This window comes from Toxotes jaculatrix, chromosome 4, assembly GCF_017976425.1.
Source record: "Toxotes jaculatrix isolate fToxJac2 chromosome 4, fToxJac2.pri, whole genome shotgun sequence".
Classification (NCBI taxonomy): Eukaryota; Metazoa; Chordata; class Actinopteri; family Toxotidae; genus Toxotes; species Toxotes jaculatrix.
This window is the reverse complement of record NC_054397.1, coordinates 25,361,783-25,383,600: the sequence shown is the minus strand read 5'-3', so window position 1 is coordinate 25,383,600 and position 21,818 is coordinate 25,361,783. Positions and strand designations below refer to the sequence as shown.

The window sequence follows — 21,818 nt, the reverse complement described above, 5'->3', positions numbered from 1 at the left end:
TCTATATATGTAACTTAAATCCTGACAGAGCTTATATAACGTGCTGTTAATGAGTATGCTTCAGACTAAGTAGTTGTTAGGCCTCCTCAGACATGTGTCTACACCCTGACTGTTTTCAGTTTAACATAACCTTGCTTATGAACATCTTTTAAAAATATCTGTGTCCTCAGCTTGGTGGTGTGTTGGGAGGCTGCAGGATAAGCCGAACCTCATTCTGGACCTTGGAACTCATCCAGATCACGCAACGACAACCATGCTATCTCCATGACAACTGAGGATACATCTCCCACTCCTGAAAGCTCCAGAAAAAGGCTAGTAAGTAAGTAAGTAGACCTAAAGATATGTTTTTTGTCCAAACACAACAAAAGATATAGTTGAGCAGTATTTCATGACAAATTATCAGGTTATTGAGGCTGGTTGTTAAAGATGTACTCAAGCAATTTAGTGTAGCGCTTCCAGAGTTGGCAGTTCATAGAGTGTAAGAGAGGTTTTAAAAAGAATGAGTAAAACTGAAGGAGCAGAGGCCCAAGGATTCACAAGTTCAGTCCTTAGTGTGGGTCAAACTCAAAACAGATCCTACACTTCAATACATCTCAGTGGCCTTATTTTTAAGATTCTCCATGCCCAGTAAACTCCCGTGACTATTGTTTTACAGACAGCATCACTGAGATACAGTGATCTTTTTCACAAAGTATGTGGTTTCAGTTGCTAATCCTGGATGACAGGGGAAGATCGAAACCACTGGCCTGTGTCCAAGCAAATTAAAAGCATTTTGATCTCCTGCGTTGTCTGTGAGGGTTGTGTTCAGGGCTCACTTTAGGACTGTCTCCTTGAGGATCCTCTGTTACAAAACGTCACAGATCATAGCTTGCATAGTTTTAGAGACAATAGTTAGAGAATGCCTCTGCAGTGAGTCACTAACCTGACGCTGCCTTAGGTGCAACACAAACAAGGCCAGAATAACTGAGTTCATGAAGTTTCAGAGCTCAACACCTCATGTCTGTGATCACGCAATGTATGAAGAGAGGTGATGAATGTGTCAGCTGACTCTACCACCATCACCTTCCTTTAATTCTTCTTACTTATAAAATCCGGTTGCCAAGTATGGCACCTTGTTTTAGTGCAGACTGTGTCAAAGAGATCTGAAATGTAGTGGCAAAGAAGTCCAAATCAATCATGAATCAAATGCATTGTTTAAACCTAGGTTCATTTATTGAACAATATCAATAAGAAAAAAAAAAAAAGTACAAGCATTGTTTATTTTTATACAAAACGTGTGTTGTTGAAGTGTGTGGAGAAAATCGAAGCTCTAGTCCATCCTGGCCTTCAGGGTTCGTGTGGTGATCTTGTCTTTCTCACTGACAGGGAAAAGAAAAGGCTGTCAATCACTGCAAACCTGTCATTCCACCTCACCTGAACCTGTGCATACTGTGCTTGTTATCACTGGACTTACATGACGTGTACAACGACTCCCATGCCAGACACTGCATCCCTGTCAACTGCGTTCAGCATGGCCTGGGAGATGGTCTCAAACAGGTCGTCTGGCTCCTGCACGATCAAACACATTTCTCAAATTAAGTTGTGAAAATTAACGAAGAAGACCGGTGACCAGGATGGCAGAAATCTAGGGACACCTCACATACTGTGCAAGGAAAGTGTGATTTTAACAACTAGCCTATTTGGCTCAAACTGCATAAACAGACAACAGATATCTCACAGTTAAAACTGTATGTTGTTGCCTGCTCTAACCTTGTAACTCTCTAACCAAAAAGTTATTTCCGACAATTTTCCACATGCCCTATATGGAAATGAGTGCAAAATTAGTGTAATACTCATATATGCATAAAGATATCTAACATCCAGTAAGCAGGCTTCAGGTGTGACAGTGACTTCAGACATCACCCTACTTACCATGTCTGGCTCCCACAAAGATTCACACATGCCGTACATCTGCTCTGAGCAGGTGCCGCTCACAACAAAGTCTTCTGTCACCATGGGGCAGCCAATCAGATCCAGGGAGCAGATGAATGGCTCTAAGGTTTTGGGGTCGAGTCCAGCAATCACAGGCTCAATGTAGTATGGCCCAAACCTAAAGAGATGGTCACACATTAACCACATTGTCTTTTACCTTCCATCTGAGCACATGTGGACAGATCTAAACTGAAGTCAGCTCACTCACCTCCTTTCATACAACAGGTTGGACACCATGCTCATAAAGGTCTTGGGCTTGATCTGGCGACCCTCCTTCAGCTCATACAGGTTCAGTCTGAATTTAAGCCTCTGGGCTCTACACGCAATGCAAAGACATGCAGTTACTATCAATGTAAGCAACCTACTCATTACTGCAATCATGATTAAAGTCTCTTACTACTAACTTTTGTTATATTTGAGACATGCTCTGTCCATGTGGTGGTTCTAAATTAGTGTTTGCTAATACCAATATTCAACATCTGAAAGTTGTCAAAGTAATTTTGTAGAGCTTTTCAAAGAAAACCTGTCACAATGTCCTGTAGGTGAAAGAACTGTTCTGCCACTTTGATAGAGAAATAAACTGAGCACACACTTACACTGTCTGAACATCAGTGGCCAGTCCAGCCAGCCCAATGTACAGCCTCTCTCCCATGGGGAAGATCTTCTGGAAATCTGTGGTGACCATCTGAGCCTGAATGCCAAACCTACGGTCTGCTGCTATCGCCACACAGTTCTTCCCCCGCATGGCCATGACGGCCCCTCCATTATAGGACATTATAGACTGGATGAAGAGGAAAAGGAGTGAGCTGTGTCAGTGGGTGCTGCATCAATTAAGAGGTCAGCTCATTAGTCTGTTGACAGAAAACTTAAGAGCAACTGTTCTGATGAATCCATTTAATGTTTTTAATAAGGTAATTTGAGCTCTAAGCAACTGTGATAAGCATTTTTCACACTTTTTTTCAGATTTTTACTGGTCAAACAGTCTGTTCACTAACTGAGAATATATGTAATTATTAAGCTGTATCTAACAAAAAAATTGACGGTAAAATATGAGCTGCTGTTCTAGGATATAAACAAGGGACATTCACTTTCATAAGTGAAATATTTGTAAATCCATTGATTTTATGTGGAGAAAACAAAGTTACTGACTTGGCCAGTTTGGGGCTATCTGTCAATTTGCTGCTGACAGTAGCTAACTAGATGAAGTTGAAGCTTCAGCTCATCAAGCTGAAATGTCAAATGGGACGTTGACTTATGCTGACACATCCTTCTATACAGTTTGACAACATCAGTGTAAGTTGAACTTTTTTATAAAAGTAACTGTGCTGAAAGTGAATCCAGGAAAGGAGAGCAACCTAATGTACAAAATACATCGTTAGCTCATGTGCAGTTAGCCGGTAATCGAAGTATTTAGCTTGCAGGCTATCGCCGGCTACTGCTACTGTTACTGTTTTATTCTTCTGTGTTATTAGCTAAAAGTACTTAAATACACTTATCAAAGCAGAATGATAGCAGAAAATACGCTAACTTATAAAACCTAGCGTTAAATCCGTTTTGAGAGAATGTTAGCTAACTTCAGGGAGCATGCTATGTCTGTGAGCTAACAACATTAGCTTAGCCTAGCTCTCATAACCTTACTTTATTAACTACTTTTGCACGATTCTACACAACGCATGTGATCTGATGAATGGTGTTCTTACCATTGTGAAGGTCTTGCGTTATCTTTCTGCTAGAACTTGCAAACTTCACTTCTTAGCTATTAAGAAGGACTGCTATCTTCCCACAGTGACTACACGATTTAGAAACACAGAAATCAGACTAACTGAATTTTGGTACGTCACCCTTTGCGCAACGGTTGATTGGCTGGATGAACGTCAGTCAGTGCAAAGTGCCACTGTCATTGGAGGATATCGGCGGTGTTGAAAGACGACTGCATAGTTTGGTTGAGGCGTGTTAAAGCGAAATTAAAACCGGGAGGTTTCTCTAGAAATGTAGGAGGTGCGTTTAGTGCTGTGCGACCAACGACTTTTATAGGTTCATGTCCCCGTTGCTTTTCTGCTTACCGAATACTAATGAATGACACTGGCAAAATGTTTAAAACTCTTGGCCTGGACTCAAACAGCTCAAACCCACTCAATTAGAACAAATAGTGAGCTAACGCAGACAGCCACCTATTCATATTTCCTCAGCGGGTTTGAGTTGCAAATTAAACAATGAATTATCGATATTCTGACCACAGAATGTCTTGTCTATTGACAAATAAATAAATAATTTTGCACCGCACTGTCGAATCAGGGTTTAAGTTATATAAATTCTACCTCTGAAGATTTTTACTACAGTGAATTAAGTGATCGTTTATATATATCCTGAAAATAACAGCTGCTGTTTTCAAAATTATGTAAGATGAGCTGTGTCATATTAGGTCTGGCGCAGGCAGCAACGCATAAGTCATTTTATGTAACCTGGACATGTTCCATTGATTATGATGGTGTTGATGTGAATATTTGGCCAAGTTTATGATTTAAGGTTTCTTTAATCCAGCAGAATCAGAATGACAGAGTTAGGTTTGTTTTAAAAGAGAAAATAAATAAACAAAGAATAGAGTTCTGCAAAATATGTTTTTATTCCAATTGCTACTCACAGGACTACACTAAGTAACAAACATATATTACAAAAACCTTTGAGATAAAAACAGGTCCTATTATACTGTAAAATCAAAAACAGTATACTGTACAGAGCTCAGGTTACCTGAACCTTAAAGGGGCACTGGCTGGAATCAGCCATGACAGACTGTTTGCATTTGTCTGAAATATAAATTAGGTCACCATTGTGGAAACTGCTTTTCAAAATAAAAGTCGAGCAGTTCCCGGTTTGAACTCCCACCGCACCTTTCATCTTTCTGCCTCATTACATTAGAGACAGATAAAGGAGTGGATGGAATACTCTTGTTTGAAGTGTTTTCAATCAGTTCATACACTGTGTGGTAAATATGTTGTTTCTTCATCTCTTCATGAAGTTGTCCAAGGAGGCTGGCGTCCTCTGAATGGAGTGGATATTCCTCTTCACTCTGTCTTCTAAGGAGGAGCTTGCAGCACTCTCCAACTTCATGTTACTGCAAGAGGAAAAGGTGAGTGTTAGTGAAGCTGAAGAAACTCCAGGTAAACTATTAATACATTTCATGTTGCTCAGAAACTTACTGGATGAAGCCAGCGTGGCGGTCGTGCTTGGCATTTTGTTCCCGCTGCTTTTCCTGCTCATCTTGCCTCTTGTATCTCTTCACATTATTCTCCCTGTCCTCCTCCCTCTGCTTGGCCTCGTCCATCATCTCACGCCTCTTTCGCTCCAGCTCTTCTGCAGAGAGCTTCCTACATCAGACAGAAAAAAAAAAGAGAACAATTACTGGAATCGATTCAGTGTGAGTGGTGATTGAGACAATGTTCTGAACAACAGATTACTGATTACATCAGTAATCAGCATCTTCTGATTACTTTAACCCAAGTGTCATAGTCAAAGTAATTAAGTTCAACTATTGTTGCAGTGGCATTTTGTGACATTTTTACAGCTTCATCAATGTGATTCTGCAAAATATGCACAAAGCTAGTGACAGCAACATTACAGAGAGGGCTTAAGACAAGTACAACCATTATAATAATAGAAACATGGTGATATGAATGGCATATTTCCATATGCATGTAAATATTTTGATCAAAATACAGTGTAATTCAGTATTTAAACTATAGCCATTCATCTGGCATCATCAGTGACTGTACACGTGCCGTGTATATACTTCCTGAAGTGCTGTGAACTCTTACTTAGACACGTAGTTCCTCTGTCTTTGGTAACGCTGCTTCTGTGGGCTGGAAGCTCTGGGCTCAACCTTCTTGTCACTTCTGTGTGAGGAAGAGGAGGAAGAGTGATTGTCCCTGTAGCTCCTGTGAGGCGATCGGGAGCGGCTCCTCTCACGGCGCCCTGAGTGGTTGGAGGGAGCTGAGGACTGGTGATGTCTGCCAGCAGGGAGCTGAGAAGAAAAAAAAGAAATGTTAGGACTTATAAGGACTCTGGTCCCGTGAGAAAAAATGAATCTTTAAAATCATAGTTTACATCTCTGCTCCTTACTTACCTGTAGGCCGTAGCCTGGAAGATGATGGGAACGAGACTTGGTGTCTACTGAAGAGTCATCTCGTGAATGTGACCTAAAAACAGATCAAAGACGATAACTAAAACACTTTAGTTAACCAAACTAATAGACTGAATATCTTCTGTGTGCCAAAACACACATAATGTGAATTCCTTTATATTAACATAATGTTTTACCATCTCATGTGCTTTGCGGGTTGAGCACATAAATCACGTATACTGTATATGTTCTAGTTATTTCTTAAACATCTTACATACCTGTGTTTTTTTTCATCATCTTCATCTGAGCTCGAACTTGAACTCCTTCTCTTGTGTTTCTTCTCCTTTCTCCTCTCTTTGTCTCCTTTCTTTTCCTTTTTTTCCTTCTTCCTCTTCTTTTTCTTGTCTTTCTTGTCAAGATTCTGGCGCAGCTGTGAAAGATCCGACATTTACCATAAACAAATAGCTGGCAAGCTCCCACTCCTGTTATAGAACCACTTTTCTAAAGGCCAATAGATGTAAATACATGTGGTTGATTACAATAATCAAAACAACAACAAAAAAAGAGCTCAATAAATTTAACATGAATTCACATCAAAATAGCGATTTTACCATTTCTTTAATTTTCTTCATCTTCACTGGATTAGTCAAGACCTCCTTCTTCTTCTCTTCCTCGCGTTTCCTTAAAAACACAGACTAAATATAAACTGATTTGCCACAGTGAAACATAATTTCAGAACAAACGACGCAAAACTAACCTGATTTCAAAGAGGGGGTCCTCCCTGATCTTGGCAGCCATGTCGAGGCTGGAGGCAGGGGCGGAGGGGTTGAAGATGGACCCAGGCAGAAGGCCGGTCTCAGCTGATGGTCCGCTCTCTGGCTCCTCATATTGGTCAGTGATCTGCTTGTCAATGGGACGTCCTAGCAGATACTCGTCTCTGGACACTTGACCAGCAGGACCCTGGTACATCCAGTCCAGGCGATCATCCTTCTTTCTGTCATCATACAAAAAGTACCACGAGTTAGATACTACTTTCTTGTGTTAAGCACCAAAGCATTGTCGATTCAGAGAGAACTAACTTGATGGCACCAGTGTCCTCTGCAAATCTGGTCATTTCTTCTCTGGCTCGTTCTTCTTTCAGCTCTTTCTGGAGCTCCTCGATCTTCTTGCGTTCAGCCTCATATTTCTGCTCAGCTTTCCAGACACGTTCAATGTTTTTCATAGTCTGGGGATGCCAGCTCTTTTTCAGGTTCTGGCAAAAGATGAGGGAAAACATTTTGTTGCAGTTTCAGCAAAACTATCAGGCGCTAACTTTAGTGTGCAAAATAACCGTGAATGGGTTTAACAGTATTAACCTGGAAACCGTGACTTTTAATAAACGCCTGAGGGCGATCATTAGCTAACAGGGCAGATTTTAATGAACATGACCTCACACCACTTTGATGTTTCCCTGCTTGTTGGAATTGATGATGTGGCCTGATACTACTACTACTACTACTAATAATAATAAAAACAAACAACCGATAATATCATCAGATGTATTCGGTATAGTGTGAAGAAGAAAATTACATAAAATAACTTTCACAACTAAATGTATCTAACGAATCTAGTGCTCAGGCAGTTACGCTAACACAAACTAAGCTTGACTAGATGTTTACGTTAGTAATATCGATAAAAATCTCCTCCTCATAAAAATGAGAGCAAAGTTAAAGCTAGTGTCGCTGAACTGAAATGTGGCTCGTGATAATTCCCAGTACGTATTTATTCGTGTTATCACGGCTGTGTAATCACCAACACTCAAATGAATATTTTAAAGGCCCATATTCTGAATGGAGTTTGGTACTATCAGTGCCCAAACATCGGAGAAAACGCCTATCGTAGCTCATACTTACCAGATCGCCGCCTCCCATCTTGAAAACGTCGTCGTCTCAGCCCAACAAGAAATGGTACTGGACAAATATGTCCTTTAATAATAAAAGGTGGAATAACGAAAGTTTAAAGCGAACTAGAAAATGGACCCACTGTGGTTTGTGCGTTATGCGTTTTAAGTATTTCCTGTTTTGTGCAATTCATGTTCCGGTTCCAGATCATGATGCCTTCGGGTGCCCGACGTAAGCTCCGATATTACAGTTCTTCCGTCCTGGATAAACGTTCACCGAAATAACTCAACAGGACTTGCTTGGGGTTTTGGTGGGTATGTGGTGTGTTTTGGGGGTTGATGACGAGTTGCACCAACCGTACCATATAACCAAACACATCAAGGGCTATTCATATGTTTTCATCTTGGGATTCTGATATTTTTTGACGATGCCTAAAACCAATATCCTGACCCTGAAGGCCACAGCGTCATGAAAGTTCAACATAATGGCTCCTTACCTTTTTGGCTTGTGTCCACTTGAAAGGCAGATTTTTTTTAAAAACCGTATTGTGGTTTTAATGTGTAGAAGTTATTAAGAGTTTACCCACCCAGTTGTTTTTTCTTCTTGGTTTCATCAGAATGCTTTTTAAGGTCTGAGGAGGCGAACGTTTAATAATAAATGAATGAATGAATGAATGAATGAATAAATAAATAAACAATTGAGAAATATCAGGAGAAAAATTAAAATAAATTCATCTTGGATCCCTTGGGTCATCCAGAACCCCAGCCTGGAAACCACCGGTTTAACTACTACATGAAAACATCTAAGAATAGTTATAACAGCAGATGAAAGAACCATACCTGATTGTACAGAAAAGAAAATTTTGATATCACCTACATTGTCATAGTTGATTCTTGATAAAATAATTAGAGGCTCTCAAATATACTACTACTAAATAAACTACTACACATACTACTACTACTACTACTACTACTAATAATAATAATAATAATAATAATAATAATACTGATGGTTTCTGGGTGTGCAGATTAAATTTCACAAAATATTTAGTTTCTTCTTACCTTTTTCTGTAGATAAAGGTTTGACACGGACAGAGAATATAGTTTTTTATTTAATAATGGACGATAATAGATTAAATACAAGTTATTACACCATGATACTTAACGTATTAAACGTTTTTCAACTTAGTTTTTATTACAGTCTCCACAACTAAAACATTTACTACAGCAACCAATTTAAAAAAAGTTGTCCATTTTATTCTACTGACCATAATAAAAGAAAATGTCATGAGTCTATCTATAATAACATCAACAAAAATAATAATAGTCAATATATAATAATTGACTGATGTTTAAGCACTATCTTCCATATTTTATCTTCTATACATAAATACAGCAACCGTGAGCCTCCAATAATGCAAGCTCCCTAATTTATAGAAATCTCAGCCTAACCTCTGTGATGGTTTACATACATCCTAAGTGTTTTAAACTGGAAAGCTGCTCACACTGCTTGCTACAGAACTATTTGGATCATACAGTATTGATTACGAAAATTAACTATCCAGAACAAACAACCTAAACAATTTCCGCTGCGTGTGTTGTTCAGTTGCATTTTATTTTATTTACTAGACTGCAAGCTAATCATATACTAGCCAAATCATTTTACAAATTTGTCAGTGTTGAGCATGAGAAAACTGCAGCTTCAGACACACCAACATCTGTTAATAAAATGTGTTGAGAGATCAGCCCTTCACACATTCTTTGCTGATGACTGGGACCATAGCTTGATCTGACATGCAAATGGTTATCACATGGATGATATTTGGAAGAACTGTATAAAGCCCCTTAATAAGGTGTACCTGGATAGTGTTGGTAGGACAACTGTTTGCTTCCACAGACGCACAGATTTTATGCTGCACATTGATAGGAAATGGGGTAGCAGAACAAGTTGTAAACACAGCATTGACATATTATTCACATATGAAACTTTAATTGAGTAGGTGTTAGCAAACAGCTGCCTAATTACACATCCAGCAGAAACAAAGCAGGAGTAGCAGTGTTTAAAGTCAATGTAATATTCACTGTTCTTTTTGCTCAGCTTGGTCTTTACCAGTTCTTTAGGTGAAACATCCAGCTGCTCTCTTTAGCTGCTCTACAGTATGTGCCTCTTTGTTCACCAGCTGGCCACTAACTTTGTGTGTCTGCTGTTTGGTGAGAGGCGATTAGCCTGAAGTGACCTAATCACAACTTTTTTGCTGACACCAGTTGCTCGCTGCTGGAAACAGGACTGATGAGAGCAGTGAAACTGAACCTAAACGGTGAAGTTGTGGGCCAGATAACCAAAACAATGAGCTCAAATATGCTAAATGTGCAAGTGAGAGGAACTGCAGAGTCCAGTGATAATCATGTTAGTTTGTCACTATGACCAGCCAATTTCACATTACACAGTTATTTGATCCATTGTTTTTTTCTTTTTTTTTTTAAATATTAATTAGTGCAGCTTTAAATCTTGAGACTGCATAGGCCACTGGATTAAACTATGTTCCTGGACCCATGATGTAATTAAGTGCTGCTTTGTGCTGGAAGTTTTATTCAACACTTGCGTTGACAGAGTGGATCTGCGGAGTTGTGTTTACGCCAGATATCACTGTCGTCAGCATGTCACAACAGAAACCAGGATTCATTTAGCCACGCAGCATTTTCTCTGCATGTCCAGCTTCATTTTCTTGTTCTTACCTGACAGGCGCTGTGACCACTTTTCATTTCTCAGGTTCAGCTAATAGTGATTCATGGGTTTACCTTTTTCACATCATTGTAGCACTTAGTGGTTCTTTGCATTGTTGTGTTCCATCTGGTGACCTGAACACGTGTTCACATTCTCTCATTAATAAGTGTTTTGCCCTCAAAACTGCCGTGGCCACATAAACACACTATGTTTGGCACATACTGCCCTTTGTAGTGCATGGAATTACCATTTTCTACATTATATTATATTATTTAATATAATATAATTATATTATATTATATTATATTATTATGTCAGCATCACATCAGTATCACATTAGCTCTCATTGTGGAGCATCACAGTACACTGCCATGGCACAGCATTGTTGTCTGTTATACTTTCATTTTGCTTATATGCCATTTTAATTGCTTACATACCAACACACTCACACCCAGTTTAGTGGCATGTATTGTCTAGCGTCCAAATGGCTGCTGAGCTTTTAGAAATTCGAAATACCGTGTCATATTCCAGTGTCTCATCACAACTTGCGCAGCAGGCTACACTCATACGGTGTTAGTCTGCCACAAAAACAAAATATCATCACTGTCTGCTTTCTCAGTTCAAAGGCATGTTGACTTTGACGTTGGTCAAACTGTGTCTGGAGACAATCACTTCCCCGACACTTTCAGTAACACATTTGATTGCTTTCATTGTAAACAAGTTAACAAGCCACCTTCAGTTGAACTCTATCTCTAGCAGCAATGGAAGTCTGGCAACAAGCTGCAGCCTCAACTCGGTTGCCTCTTTAGCCACCTTTCACCTTTGGTAAACACAGAGGAAAGTTTCATCCACAGCATCAGTAAAATTCATGTTGTTTTCTGTGTGTTGTAACATTTAGGTTATCACTGAGTTACCCCAGTTGCTAAATTCACAGGACCACAGACGTATACTTCTATCCAGCTTTCATAAGTAAAACTTTGTCCAAACTTTTCTTCTCGTCTCTGTTCCGTCGTAAAACTATGACGCCTCTGTGACAGAGAGGGGAACAGATGGTAAACCTTAAATGAATGATGAAATTAGCTGGACTGCCCTGTCACACTGGAGACTGAGGGGTCTGCCTCACACTTCAGCTTCAGCGGTGGCTCTGTGGTGTCAGACACAGACACGTTTGAGGATGACTGAGGAGGCGTGGATGCATCAAAGCCCTTATCCATCCTGCCATCTCCATTTACCCTCTCGTCCCCGTGTCCTGGCGGGGACTCATGTGTGCGCATGTGCTTGGCCAGGTGGTCATTGCGCATAAAGACTCTGGGGCATAACGCGCAGCTGAACTTCTTGGCTCCGGTGTGCGTCTGCAGGTGGCGTTGCAGTTCATCAGAGCGTGTGAATCTCTTGCCACAGAAGAGCCAGTTGCAGACAAATGGCCGGTCCCCGCTGTGCCACCGTAGGTGCGCCTTCAAATGGGATGTCTTAGCGTAGGCTTTGCCGCAGCCAGGGATGTGGCAGTTGTGCATGTGCTTCCTCCTGCTGTCATCGGTACTTTGGCCCAGCTGTTCAGCGTGGACACAGTTAGGGCAGCGACACACGGCCTGACCGGCGCCTCTGGAAGAGGAGCGACGCTGGGGCTTGGGACGGGCTGACACAGAGGTCTCCTGTGGCTCCTCCAGGGAGAACGGTTCTTGCTGTAGCATTTCAGGGGCCAGTGGCTCCATCTTGAAGCCATCCTGGGGGAAGAGGTGAGGCGAGTGTGATGCTGGAGCGTGTTGAGCTGGAGGCAGGTTGCACAGCTGTGGGTCAGAGCCGTAGGGCCCTAAAGAGGGCTGCAGCCCCATGGAGCTCCCTGGACTCACTGAAGGCAGACCTACACCCTGACCCGTCTGAAGGTCTATCCAGCTGCCTGGTTGGACATCCCTGTGGAGGTCCCACCAGGATGGGATGTTCATGTCTTCTGAGCTGCCACTAGGTGGTGCTGTCCGTAACCAGGGCTCATAAGGGTGGGCCATGTGAACAGCTGAAGCAGGTGCAGGATTACTGAGGAGGTCAGCTGCTCAATGTGTTGCTCGCTATCTTTTGGGTACGGCTGAGAAGATCAGCACATGCTGCGATGATGATGCATTGAAAAAACCTGCATAAAGAAAGAACAGACAAATAGTTATCTTTTCCGATCTTTCTCTCATCTCTCTCTCGCTTTCATTATATCAATTACTTCACAGAACCACATGCAACTGCTCTGAAGTCTTGAGGTCATTTTTCTCAGTCTGAAGACTTTGAAGTTACTCAGCTTCTGGCCTAAATCCTTCTGTCTACAACATTTAAATAACCAACCCCCAAGCACACCTCCTTCATTGCCATGGATACTGCAATTCTCACGCTGCGTGGCCGTGGAGACAGAAGAGAGGGGGAGACAGACGTGTCCAGGCAAAAGCCTGCCACATGCATCCGCTGCCAGGTACTTCCCATGGAGGACAGTCAAAGACAAGCGCAAAGAAAACAACATCATCGGCCCTGTGCAGAGGCAGCAGTGGGGAGAGATAAATGCTGGTGAGATGGGGGGAGGGCCAAGTGAGAAGGGGAGTGTTGACAGGAGAGCAGTTTGGTGAAGGAAGAAGTTCCAGGGAGGTATGGCTGCAGGCCAAAGTCTATTTGTACGTCTCTGAGGTTTGTGGAGATGAAACCTGGCAGACAGGAGAACCAGTTTTTTATGAATCACACATGATTTACAACAACAGCCCTCCAGGCAAGTTACAAAAGGAGCCCCGTAAAATGTCCCGCCTCTTACACACTGGCGGCAGAATGCATCAACAGTTGCACACTGACGGCATTCGGGAGCATGAGAATGGGAGTCCAACAATAACATGAGAACAAGCAGCATGTATATAATTATGGGCACACGCTCTGAACAGCTCGCACTACACGTATGTACACGTGCACGCCTCAACAACGTCAGTTAGCCATCCCACGGAAGAGGAGGGGCTCCGCTTTCTAAAGGTGATACAAAGACTGTTAAAGTTCAACAAGTATCTGGAAATTTATGACAAGAAGCTACCAGCCTACAAGACTCGTGCTTGGCTCCAAACATGTCCTAGCCCCAAACAGTCTTGTTGATTTCCACCACACCCCCATCCCCGAACATCTACAATTATCTTTACAGCAGGAAACAGTAAAGTAGTCTGAAGTTTTTGAGCCTGGTATCTCAGTCTTGAGATCACTTGGGCTGACACCATTTCTGACATAGCAAACAACACAAGGTCGCCCAGAAACAAGAGGTCAAGTGGAAGACAAACATCCTGTCTGATATTTCAGATCCACTCGAGGCAGGCAGAGTGTGCGCATGGTTCAGTGTACTGGTCGGGTTGGTCTGACAGTGAAAGATTCCCCCGAGTAGACATCAGTTTGTTAAACCAAGAGGATTACATGTCCTTCTCACAGCTTGAGTCAAACCCATTCAGAGATGCTCTCTAGTCGCAATGAAATCGTAAAGCAATTAGTCTGAAATTCCCTAATGAAAGGTCTGGTGTTAAAGGTCAAGCTGATTTATTTCATGTCGGCCTGGAGCCAGAACTTCTGCTCTGTAATTTTTTGGGAATGCGACGCACGGCAGAGTTGCTCCTCCCAACTCCGCTCTTACTGACATAACCGTAAACAAACCAAGACATCAGCATCCTCCTCTGTACGCTAAAGTGCTGGGAGCGTCCCGAGCTCCGAAGGGAAACAGCTGGCATAGGGGGGCCCCTGGGGGGGACGGCAGCCTGGGAGGAGCAGGATGGTACAGAGCAATGACAGAGCTCTGGTCATAAAACCTGCCCGACCAAGACCCAGCACAGCCCCCAGTTTACAAGCCATCATTGCAGACGCACGGAGAGGGAGTGATGAGGAAGAAAGAGCTCTGTCTGTGGTTTTTAAAATGAAAACACTGCACTGTGAGATCTGTTGTTCTCATGGGCTTAAACATCACTAATCCAATATTTCAAAATCTGGAAACTTACTAATTAGGCTTTTCCAACAGTGGCTGTCATTTTTCAGACTTCTGATATGCTCGTTTATGTTTTCACATTACTATATTTTGAAGTCCATTTTGCTATATAATTTACAGGTCCTGTTAAATCCTCAGTCTGTCCGCCACAAGTCTCCCATCCCATCTTATCCCAGACGTAGAATAACAGAGTGACATCAGAATCTGCTGACTGTCTGTGGACTCTCCAAACAGACTACTCTGGGTTAAATGGCATTTACAAGTAGTTTGTTTTAACCTGCTTTGGAGTACAAGATGGGTGGGGTGGACACATCAGTTCATCAGGGGTCAGGTCAGTCGTCAGGAGAGTGTATACCGTGGTGAGCTTCAAACACTTTTCTGTTAGAATCAAAAACTTCTGACCTTTGCTAAGTTGAATTACAAGTAGGAATGAAACTGACCTTATATTCATAATATGCTATAAGTGGATTTAAATGATAATGTAATTTGTACACCTGAATGAAGGATGCAGTTAGTGACATAAAGAACTCTTAGCTGAAAGGCTAATCTCCCTAATTGGTTTCTGTGCCCTTTGACTGTCATTTGACTATGATTAAGTGCAGATATAGTTTAGATATGGATGACAGCTTTATATCCTCTGTGATTTAGGAGTGTCTGTGTGATGCTGATTCACACACAACTGCGTAAAATGCATTCACTGCTGCATAGTTTACTACAATTTATATGGCAGTTCTCGTGACAGCAGCTTTTAAGAGCATTTTTTATCCCTCTCTTTCTTCTGAGTGGACAGAGTGCAACCACGTATCTGTTTCACATGTGGTTTGCAAAGTCGCCATTAGCCACCGCTGTACTTTCAGTATGATTTTGACACTCCTGACTTTTTTAGTAGAAAATAAACACATACACAGGCTGCTTGTTGCTCCCAGTGCTGAGAGGCACACTGTGTCCTGCAACAGAAACTCATCCGAAAACTTAAGTTACTTAACACTTAAATTACTTAAGTACGAGATATTTACACTATATTTGACTATTTCCATTTTATGTTGATTTATAGTTTATATATAATATAGTATTTTTAGTTTTTATTTAACTTTTATAGTTATTTTTTAGATTAAAATTTTACTTTCTTACAAAATATGATGTATTATTTTAGATTAATACCCAACAGCAGTTACAACACTAAAGTACCATTTACACATTAAAATATCTATAATAATGATTCAACAATATGATAAAGTAACACTGACAGGGAATATTCTGCATATTTATTTTTCACACTGTTGATACATAGTGTTGCTTATTCTTCTACACCTTTACTTTTAAACTATGAATGTAGGACGGGGTGGTTTTGCTACTTTTACTGAAGTGAATGGTTTGAAAGTGTCTTGTACCACTGCAAATAAATTTGAATGAAACCTGCATATAAAATACTGACCAATCATCACAGTTAATGAAACCCTTCCTATACAAACATAATTAATAAAAACTGATTTTAATGGACATCATCAAATCCCATGATGTGCGCTTTTTAATAACTGATTGCCCTCAATGAATCAATCACTGAATTTTAATTTATAATCTTCCTCTGTGGAGTTAACTATAGACTATATATTTGCCCTTTATTATACATTTAGGGAAATCTTTCATTACCCTCCAGTTTTATTAAGTATCACAGGTTCCCTGGGTTTGTTCCTTCATCATGCTTCAGAGGGAGCATGAAGAAGTTAAATAACCTAAATCATTTTCTAGCAGGCAAAGAGGAAAAATAATTGCATTTGACCAGAATTTAAAATGAAAAAAGAGAATGAACAGTGTCAAACTTGTGCAGATTGTGTGCAGATTAGATTCATTTTTCATAACAGATTAGCAGGTGTGACTCTCCCCTAATTTGGTAATTACTTCAAGTGACACATTATTTAAACTAAAAATCTAAGAAATAAAATCTCAGTAAATTGTATACACCCCACTGAAATTGAGCCTCCACACAAATAGGTCTGCCTGTTGGATTTTTACTGCAGAAAACTGTCAGTTAAATCTGATCCACACTTTGATGTTATTATACCTGAAAGACCCGGACTTTGTATTCATGTATTCAGTACATATTAATGTTTAATACAGGCGGCTAAAATCATCTTTCTTCTTTTAACTACCCCATTAAAAAAGTAAAAAGGACAAGAATGCAAACTTTACTTACTATAGATAGATAGATAGATAGATAGATAAATATATTAGGTTTAATTGCAGCTCTATTTTTTATATCTGTTTCCAAGCTAAAGGAGTCTTAGAGTGTATGCTGTGTCTAATAAATGTTCTTTGTTAATTTTTTATGTATTTGTTTAAACTCCATTTTCTATACGAAATTACTTTTCCTTTTATAGGGGACTTTAAGTTCCCTACAGCTGATTTGAAACCTACAGCTTAATAAATCAATATAGTAAACTCTGGTTATGTTAATGAAGATCTGTTGATTTATTCCTAATTATCCTGATTTAATCAGATAGTGTTACACCGACAGCAGGTCGCAGTGATAGCAAATTAAAAACCCCTGAGTTACCTGTCTGCCGTTAGAGCCGCCGCTGCTGCTGCTGTTTTCTTGTGGAATAAATTCACCCTGTCTCTGCTCAGCTCTGCTGCTTCTTCCCTTCGTCGAAAAATGCCCACAGAAAAACAGTATCCTCATCATAGTTCATCCGATTTGCTCCATCGCGGACGGTCCAGGTGAGCTGAGATCGGTGTTCCGGCGCACAGGTACGCAGCATTCTCAGCAGTGGCAAACTTTGTGATCAGCTTTGCGTCTTGACTCCGACCACGCTCCGCCCCGCGCTGTTGGGTAGTCTGCCCCCCTCTGAAGATGCGCCCTACGCGGCTGGAGGTGAGGAAACGGCTCAGCTCGGGGATCAAAGCTTCAGTATGTCAGAGCTGCTGCTGCTGGACGATAAGTACATTTACTCATCACATGTATCTGAGTACTAACTTGAAGTACTTGTACTTTAGTTGTTTCCATTTCTTGTCACTTATACTTCTGCTCCTCTGCACTTCAGAGGGAAACTACGTTTAGTAGACAACCTGCTGGTTACTTTAACAAGAACAAAACATATGATGAGCTTATAATATTATGCACTTATGGATAAAATCATCCAACAGTACGCAAAACTGGCACCACCTCAAACAGCTACAACTATAAAACGCTACTTACACATTAATGCATCAGCCATAATATTCTGATGATACAGATACAACCCACAGGGTCCATTTTCTGGACTGACCACTTTTACTTTTGCTGCTTATGGTACATTTTGTTTTTCAGTTACATACTTTTACATAAGTCACATTTACAGTGCAAAATCTTTATTTTTTTTATAGTGTAGTGTTGCTACCCAGGTGGTTCCCAATCTGGGACCCATGGGGACCTGTAAGTGGTGTCTCATAAAAAAAAAAGCTTTTCTCTTTTTTGTTGTTGTTTAAATAAAGACAAAACTAGATTATAAACAATCTATTTTAGTTTCACACCTCTCATTTTCCCAACTACAGTGCAGACAGATGTGTGAAGTGGAAAATGGACTCCTCGAGGACGGTGTTTTACTCTGTCAGGATGTAAAGGAGGCGTCTTTTATTTTATCAGTATGTACAAATAGATTAATCAAATTTAATGAACTCAAGGTCCATGTGCTAGAGTTTTCCAGGACTTTGGTGCACTCCCCTCACAGAGGAAGACCGTCAGATTACACATTTTTGTCCAACCACATGTTCTGTTTGTCTTTTTTCATTTCTGCAGCACCATTCTTTAAAAAAACTGTTTATTACCTCATAAATATAACACAAACTTATCAGAGATTTGGTTAATAAAACTGTGTTATAGTCATGACAATGTACCAGATTAAGCCACATTTTTACACACTGTACAGCCCTGATGCAGTAACCCGGTCGGTAAAGTGACTGCAGCCTGTGAATCAGGTGTTGGAGACCTGGAAATCCTTTGATTGCGGACACTCCTGAGAGGTGGTTTGGCCCAGGCTAAAACACATGCACCATGCACAAATCTGAACATCTTACTTGGCAGAAAACAGCCACACTGTGTGCACACGTCCTGCTTATCAAATGATCTGGACCCCTCACAGAAACCGTATGTGTAGATCGCATTAGGATGAGCTGTCTTTGATATGACTGTTGAACTGCTATAAAAGGTTTATGCCCAAAGTGGAATTTTTCCCAGCTTCTGAGTCTTGTAACATGTCAGAGTTTAATGGCTTGCTGTGGTTTTGAATGTGCATCACACATTTAATAGTTTTTAAGTTCATCTTCCTTTGAGGCCTTTCTTTTTCTTTTTTTTTTATTTTTGTCTCTGCGTTGAGTTAATTCCTTTCCTGTCACAGCATGTTGGTGGAGCAGCTTCAAATCAACTGACAAACACAGACCACAGACAGGCCGGCGGGAAGTGACTTCCTACTCTCTTTGCTCTTCGTTTTCTGAAGCAGCACGTTAGAAATGCAGAAACTGAAGCGATTTCTGGATGGCCATAGAACAGGACCACTGGGTGATCAGCATGTGTTGAAAAAGTCCTGACTCAGCACGCACTGGGATAGATTTATACACACCCTGAGTTCATAAAGTGTGATCACGCTAATCAGAAAATGCTGTTTCATGATTATGCTACTTGACCAGCAGCTGTAACAGACATTTGCTTAGACTTAAGCATGTAAAAGACCTTTGAAAGAGTTTTATTCTGAAAGAAGTTCAAGGATATTCACACATGGAAATTTTAAATCTAGTCTGGTAAATGTGTTGCCAGCAAAGTATAATTGAAATTAGTGTAATATCTCTGTCTCATATCTCTCAGTATAACGTACTTGTACACTTAGATGAGATCAGGCAGCTGAATTGAAGACCACACACCACGGCTAAATGGTGTTTACCGACGTCTTCAGATAGTCAAGCATATTTCCTCATGAATACAATGCAGCACAATCAGAAAGAGACTGCTTAATAACATTTAATTACAGTGCATTTTCAAACAGGGGGCTTACAAATTCTCCTAATGATTTAAAATGTGTTTAGATAACTTGTTTGACAGTTTTTATTTCTGTCCCTGTTAACATATTTTTTGTATAAGAGTTTATGCTGTGTGTACATGAAAATGTTTGTGGTTCTTTAAACACTCTTGCTGTAAGGAGGCTTTTCCAAAAGTACTGACATGTACTCTTGTCATCAATCCAGCTAAATCCCTGTGAATTTCAGTGAGGTGAAGTAACTGATCTTTTTATATGACTGCATCACCTTTGACCTTTACGTGTTAATGCTGTTGTTGTCTTCATACCTAACCCCTCCAACTATGTAAGTAACTTCATTAGAGGAAGCACAATGTACCAATGTCAACAGTGAACTATTTTGGCACTTACTATGAAGACATAAATACTCCATACAGTTTTGTACTAAGAAGAAATTATACAGGGTGTGTGCTTACAGACGTCAATCTTTATTCACTGCCATCGCTGCACCTTAAAGTTTTTCCGGTTGTAAACTCTTCCACGCAATACATACTGTATATCTTTTTTTTTTTTACATTTTGTTATTTTTACAGCATGAATTTGTATGTAGTGTGCAACTGAAACACATCATTATGGGACCAGAACAGGGCAAAAAGCTTGATCTATTGGAAAAGAATAATTTAATGACTGAACTCCACACAACTGAGCACACACCGTCAGTGGAAGGAGAACATGAGTGGACCATAAGTTAATGTTTTTTCTGTCAAACCAACTGTTTCCGAGGGATGAAGGAAATACATTTACACTCATTTGTTTAAAGAAATAGTTCAACATTTTGGGAAATTCCTTTCTTTACTTTCCTGCCGAGAGTTAGACGATGATTAATATCACTCTCATGTCTGTGTCTTAAATTAGCTTAAAAAAAACAAACAAACAAAAAAAAAACCTTACCAGCGCCTTCAAAGCTCGTTAATTAACATATATTAGCACACTTCTTTTATTTATACAAAAACACTAGTTCAAATCACACCCGACCAAGAAAATAGTTCGGCACAGTTCATTTCAACATGGTACGCTTCGGTTTTTGTGTGAATTAAACAAACAAGACATAACATGTTAATGTGAGCTTTGGAGGTGCTACTAGGCGGATTTCTTCTTTGTGCTAAGATAAGCTAAGCTAATCAGCTGGTGGTAGTTTTATATTATATTATTATATTTAATGGACAGACATGAGAGTGGTATCAACCTTCTCATTAAACTCTGGGAAAGAAAGCACATAAGCACATTTCCCAAAATGCTGAACTGTTTCTTAATGGCTGCAAATGGTTCTGACTTACTATGTTCCTGTAACTATTTGCCCGTGTCCTACACGCCCCAGACATACTGCATCACTGCCTTTTTAGTATCTATTGTATTTTTAATTATAGTAATTAGTCAGGAACAAGTTTTTGGAGCTTTTCCTTTGGTTCCCCTAAAGGTTCAAATAGTTTATGTGAGAGATCAGTCTGAATTCTGGAGCTCACAGTTTGTGTGTGAGTATATATATCTGTGTGTACACCTTGGGACTTTCCTTAAAGGATGTGTGTTTTGTATACAAGATTCCCATCATATACCGTTGGTTCTGATTCTGATTCACTGGCCTGTGGCTGGTTTGACTTGCCTCTTGTCCCACGGGAACCACACCAGTGTCCCAGACAAATCCTCCTGCCAACATGCCAGCCTCCAGAGAACTAGGCTGGCTAAAGCCTCACTTCCCCTCCAGCAGCAGAAAAAAATCCAAACAAAGTAAACAATAAGCACCTAGTAGTCAACTTCCTTATCCTTGTTAATTATTCAAAATCCCAAAGGAGAGACCGGCCCACAGTTGTCTTCTGAGTCACTTTTTTTTTTCTCATACAGGCACTCACTCACCATAACAGCCCCCTCCCCCCCTCCTCCTGCCTCCCCTTTCAACTTCAAACCCAGTCATTTCTGCAAGCAGCGCTTTGATTGTACCAAACACCTGTATTTTTCGAGGAGAGACTTCCTTGCGAGCCCCCGCCTCCCATCTTTGATTGTTAAACAGCAGTGGCGCCGTCATTACTGTCTGTGCGACTGATGCCGCCCAGCTTCCCCTCCCATCTTCCACCTCTGCCTTTTAACCGGAACTTTAATTGCTCAGAGAAAAT

At 40.5% G+C, this 21,818-nt stretch overlaps 3 protein-coding genes across 3 annotated transcripts; all 3 read right to left on the bottom strand.

Moving 5' to 3' along the window:
• Positions 1 to 1,188: 1,188 nt before the first annotated feature.
• Positions 1,189 to 3,811, bottom strand: psmb3 (proteasome 20S subunit beta 3). Its single transcript, XM_041036915.1, has 6 exons — positions 3,672 to 3,811; positions 2,568 to 2,752; positions 2,180 to 2,287; positions 1,912 to 2,089; positions 1,454 to 1,548; positions 1,189 to 1,358 (listed from the first exon to the last, which is right to left on the bottom strand). Exons 1-6 carry the CDS (start codon positions 3,672 to 3,674, stop codon positions 1,310 to 1,312), a joined length of 618 nt encoding a protein of 205 aa, XP_040892849.1. The 5' UTR covers positions 3,675 to 3,811; the 3' UTR covers positions 1,189 to 1,309.
• A 767-nt stretch (positions 3,812 to 4,578) lies between these two features.
• Positions 4,579 to 8,135, bottom strand: cwc25 (CWC25 spliceosome associated protein homolog). Its single transcript, XM_041035214.1, has 9 exons — positions 7,981 to 8,135; positions 7,168 to 7,340; positions 6,846 to 7,082; positions 6,700 to 6,769; positions 6,367 to 6,518; positions 6,092 to 6,164; positions 5,784 to 5,989; positions 5,169 to 5,336; positions 4,579 to 5,083 (listed from the first exon to the last, which is right to left on the bottom strand). The coding sequence occupies exons 1-9, from the start codon at positions 7,996 to 7,998 to the stop codon at positions 4,972 to 4,974; spliced, it is 1,209 nt and encodes a 402-aa protein (XP_040891148.1). The 5' UTR covers positions 7,999 to 8,135; the 3' UTR covers positions 4,579 to 4,971.
• A 1,775-nt stretch (positions 8,136 to 9,910) lies between these two features.
• LOC121180067 (transcription factor Sp6-like) lies at positions 9,911 to 17,417 on the bottom strand. Its single transcript, XM_041035191.1, has 2 exons — positions 17,220 to 17,417; positions 9,911 to 12,817 (listed from the first exon to the last, which is right to left on the bottom strand). Exon 2 carries the CDS (start codon positions 12,693 to 12,695, stop codon positions 11,769 to 11,771), a length of 927 nt encoding a protein of 308 aa, XP_040891125.1. The 5' UTR covers positions 12,696 to 12,817; positions 17,220 to 17,417; the 3' UTR covers positions 9,911 to 11,768.
• Positions 17,418 to 21,818: the final 4,401 nt, after the last annotated feature.